General features: G+C 40.2%; 1 protein-coding gene across 1 annotated transcript; it reads left to right on the top strand.

Moving 5' to 3' along the window:
* Window positions 1–2,422: 2,422 nt before the first annotated feature.
* On the top strand, window positions 2,423–3,379 carry LOC124100533 (olfactory receptor 7D4-like). Its single transcript, XM_046456076.1, has one exon. The coding sequence runs from the start codon at window positions 2,423–2,425 to the stop codon at window positions 3,377–3,379; it is 957 nt and encodes a 318-aa protein (XP_046312032.1).
* Window positions 3,380–3,683: the final 304 nt, after the last annotated feature.

Below are 3,683 nucleotides of genomic sequence, written 5' to 3'. Positions count from 1 at the left end.
TTGGAGTAGACTTCCTTGGCATTTGCAAGAATTTAACACAAACACTTTAGCGTTTTCAAGTAACATCTCCTTTTGTCTGGTTTGAAAACAATCGTTCTTTATTGGAAATTGTCTTTGTTTTCTTGGTTTATCCACATTTTCTGGTTCTATTAGAAGCAGTAATTACTGTTAAATTTTCTCTAATAGCCTTCTGTATGGTGATTATGGTTATAATTTATCTCCACTAACTATTTTTGTGAACAGTTATATTTACAAACATCATTATGTAAAACTGACATTGATTCTCAGAACTACTATGAATTGTTCATCATGAGTTGTTCTGTTTTGTTTTGTGGTAATGCTGGGGATTGAGCCTGGGGCTTTGAGCATGTTAGCAATGTGCTGCCCTCCTATTGAGCTACATCCCCAATACTTAAAAAAATAGGAATGCATCCTATTTAATTTTCAGACTCTGTTTTTAAATTTATGCTCAGCAATGTGAAGTTTGGGAAAGTCCTTTGTGACAAGGTTGAGAGTTTGGTCTTGTGTTTATTGTGCATCCAACATTTGTATCTGTGCAACACCTACACTGTTGCAGTCATGCAGTCCTTGGGAAGGCAAACGGTAAGAAAAAGCTGTCACAACTTCAGGGCCACAAATGAATATGAAACTACCAGGGTAAAGGGACATTAGACCTGGCACCCCTCCCCACTGCCCCTCACTCCTTCTCTCCATCACAATGGCCTCCTATCTCTCCCACCCAGACCACACTCTGCTCTCTTGGCTTAGACTGTCTTCTTCTCCTTACTTCCTCTCCAGCCCACACATTCCTATTTGAAAGAAGGTTCTTATAGTCACTTCCCATTAAAAATTGGTTCTTTGTGATGTTTTTGTCTTTAATAAGCTCCTATTCTGCTGATCTTTTTTTAATCATAAAAATGTAATCATTTTTAAGACTTACATATGTCTTTAAGATTTTAGATGGTTTGTATAGAAAAACCTTGAATAATTGAAATATAGGTCATCGAATATGTTTTGACAGTTAACTGCAATTTTGACACAATGCATACCACTCACCAGGTGGGCACATGGGTACACACAATCACACACTCCTTGAATGCGATTTCAGTGGCAGGTGCCTTTGTTCTCTCCACTCATCTGTGTAGTCCCTGTGTTTTTCCTCTTCTTGGAAAAATCCATCATGGAGGCACCTTCGTTCGTCTGAAGGAAGGAGCCACAGGTTCTTCATAACTGAAAATTCCCTGTGGAGGTCAAAAGAGGTAAGAGACCTACTTACTGTGTTGATAGTGATCACAAGTCTGGGCTTGAGGGCTGCCACAGGTTAAGAGGGATATTGATGACACATTTATCATGATGTAAACTGTGAAATCTCACTTTTATGAAATGCCTTCTGTATGCCCCAGGAACTGTAGCAGAAAAATAATAATCCTTATCTTTCTGAATTTTCTTCTTCAACCATACCACTTAGTGAACATTTTCAATCCCTCCTGGAGAGGTGAAGTAATTTCAGCTAAGAGAGTTGAAATCCCTTTCTCAAGATCACACATACTATAAGCAGGTGGACCCAAAGTCTTTTCCAAGGTGTTTGATTCAAGAAGACAATTTTTTTTAAAAAAAAAATTTTTAGCAATAAATGGATGCAATATCTTTATTTTGTTTTTTTTCATTTTTATGTGGTGCTAAGGATCAAACCCGGTGCCTCACATATGCAAGGCAAGCGCTATGCCACTGAGCTACAACCTCAGCGCTCATGAAGCCAATTTCTAAATCACAACTCTTCTATACATTGTTGGGGGTTATATATCTAAAGTGTTTATCCTAGAGGAGGATTGTAATAATAATCAGTAATAATTATATAAGTCACAACTTTGATTCATTGAAATTGTACCATGAAAAAAGGCATTTTTGCATTCCACAATCAAAGAAGTGATGATAATCATATATTTAAAAAGAAGATAAATAAGGTACTGAGAACCAACTCACATTCCTAGGAAGTCTCAAGCCATATAATAAGAGTGGATCTGAAAATCCATGTTCAATCTGTATTATGGAGCTAATCAAATGAACAGCATGGGATAATTAAGGCAATGATCTGAAATGTCCTCATTTATTTTGGATGAGTCTTATTGCAGAAGAAAATTACTTATGTTGATTAATTCAAAGAGTAGAGCTAAAAATGAATGAGTGGATGATGTAAGAGTGTTCTCTGCTAAATTGAGTAAAAGCAGAACAATTATACAGTTTAACTTGGAAATGGGGTACCACTTGTTCCATCAATAACAATCATGGGCAGAACTGGGTAGGGTAAGGATGTCCATCCAAGAATAATATTGTACAGTGGTACCTACCTGAGGTCCTAGATGAGTGGTCTTTGAATGTTGCTTTCCTCCCTCCTCTTTTACTCAGAAGATAAAATAGCTATATGGAAGCAGAGAACCACACAGCCCTATCCCACTTCCTCCTCCTGGGCCTCTCAGAGGACCCAGACCTGCAGCCCACCCTGTTTGGACTGTTCCTGTCCATGTACCTGGTCACAGTGCTTGGGAACCTGCTCATCATCCTGGCTGTCAGCTCTGACTCCCACCTCCACACCCCCATGTACTTCTTCCTCTCCAACCTGTCGTTTGTGGAAATCTGTTTCACTTCTACCACCATCCCCAAGATGCTGGTGAACATCCAGGCACACAGGAAAGACATCTCCTACCGAGAATGCCTCTCTCAAGTGTACTTTTATATTGTTTTTCTTGGAGTGGATAATTTTTTACTGACTGTGATGGCCTTTGACCGCTTTGTGGCCATCTGCCACCCTCTGAACTACACAGTCATCATGAACCCCTGGCTCTGTGTCCTCCTGGTTCTGATGTGTTGGCTCATCATGTTCTGGATTGCTCTGATTCAGATTCTACTGGCAAAACGACTGACCTTCTCCACAGGCACTGAAATCCCACATTTCTTCTGTGAACTGGCTCAGCTTCTCAAGGTGGCCGGCTCTGATGCCCTCATCAATAATATCTTCACCTATGTGGCAGGTGCCCTGTTGGTTGTGTTTCCTATGACTGGGATCCTTTACTCTTACTTTCAGATTGTCTCCTCCTTAATGAGGATGTCCTCCATTGAGAGAAAGTATAAAGCATTCTCCACCTGTGTGTCCCACATCTGTGTGGTCTCCTTGTTCTATGGAACAGGAGTTGGGGTTTACCTCAGTTCTTCTGTGACCCACGATTCCCAGGCAAGCTCTGTTGCCTCAGTGATGTACACTGTGGTCACCCCCATGCTGAACCCCTTCATCTACAGCCTGAGGAACAAGGATGTGAAGGGGGCCCTGAGGAGACTCCTCAGTAGAACAGCCTCTTGTCTTTGCAGAATCACTGAGTTCTGAACGTAGATCTTCAGAACTAAAGGGAAGTTGTGTGCCCATGTCAGATCATGTGATTTTCAGTATCCTCCCTAAAACACACACTCTAGTCCTTCCAAAGTGGGAAAGACTTTTGTGTATATGATATTTTATTTGTGTATCTTCAACAACTCCTTTAGAAATTCCTTTAAAATATTTCGTTTGTGTACATGATCCTCAAGAGTTCATTTTTTGGTGAGTTTGCTTACAACTATTCCACATATTTCTAATTTCTACCACTGAGCTACATCTTGAGCCCTTCTTACTGTTCATTTTGAGGTAGGGTCTT

The sequence above is a fragment of the Marmota monax genome, unplaced genomic scaffold (assembly GCF_021218885.2).
Source record: "Marmota monax isolate L192 unplaced genomic scaffold, Marmota_monax_Labrador192_F-V1.1 WCK01_AAM20220418_F8-fsc00804, whole genome shotgun sequence".
Taxonomy (NCBI): Eukaryota; Metazoa; Chordata; class Mammalia; order Rodentia; family Sciuridae; genus Marmota; species Marmota monax.
This window is presented reverse-complemented; position numbering and strand designations above follow the sequence as displayed.

Coding starts and splice junctions, on each gene's coding strand:
- LOC124100533 (XM_046456076.1), top strand. CDS start 2,423: ATGGAAGCAGAGAACCACACAGCCCTATCCCACTTCCTCCTCCTGGGC.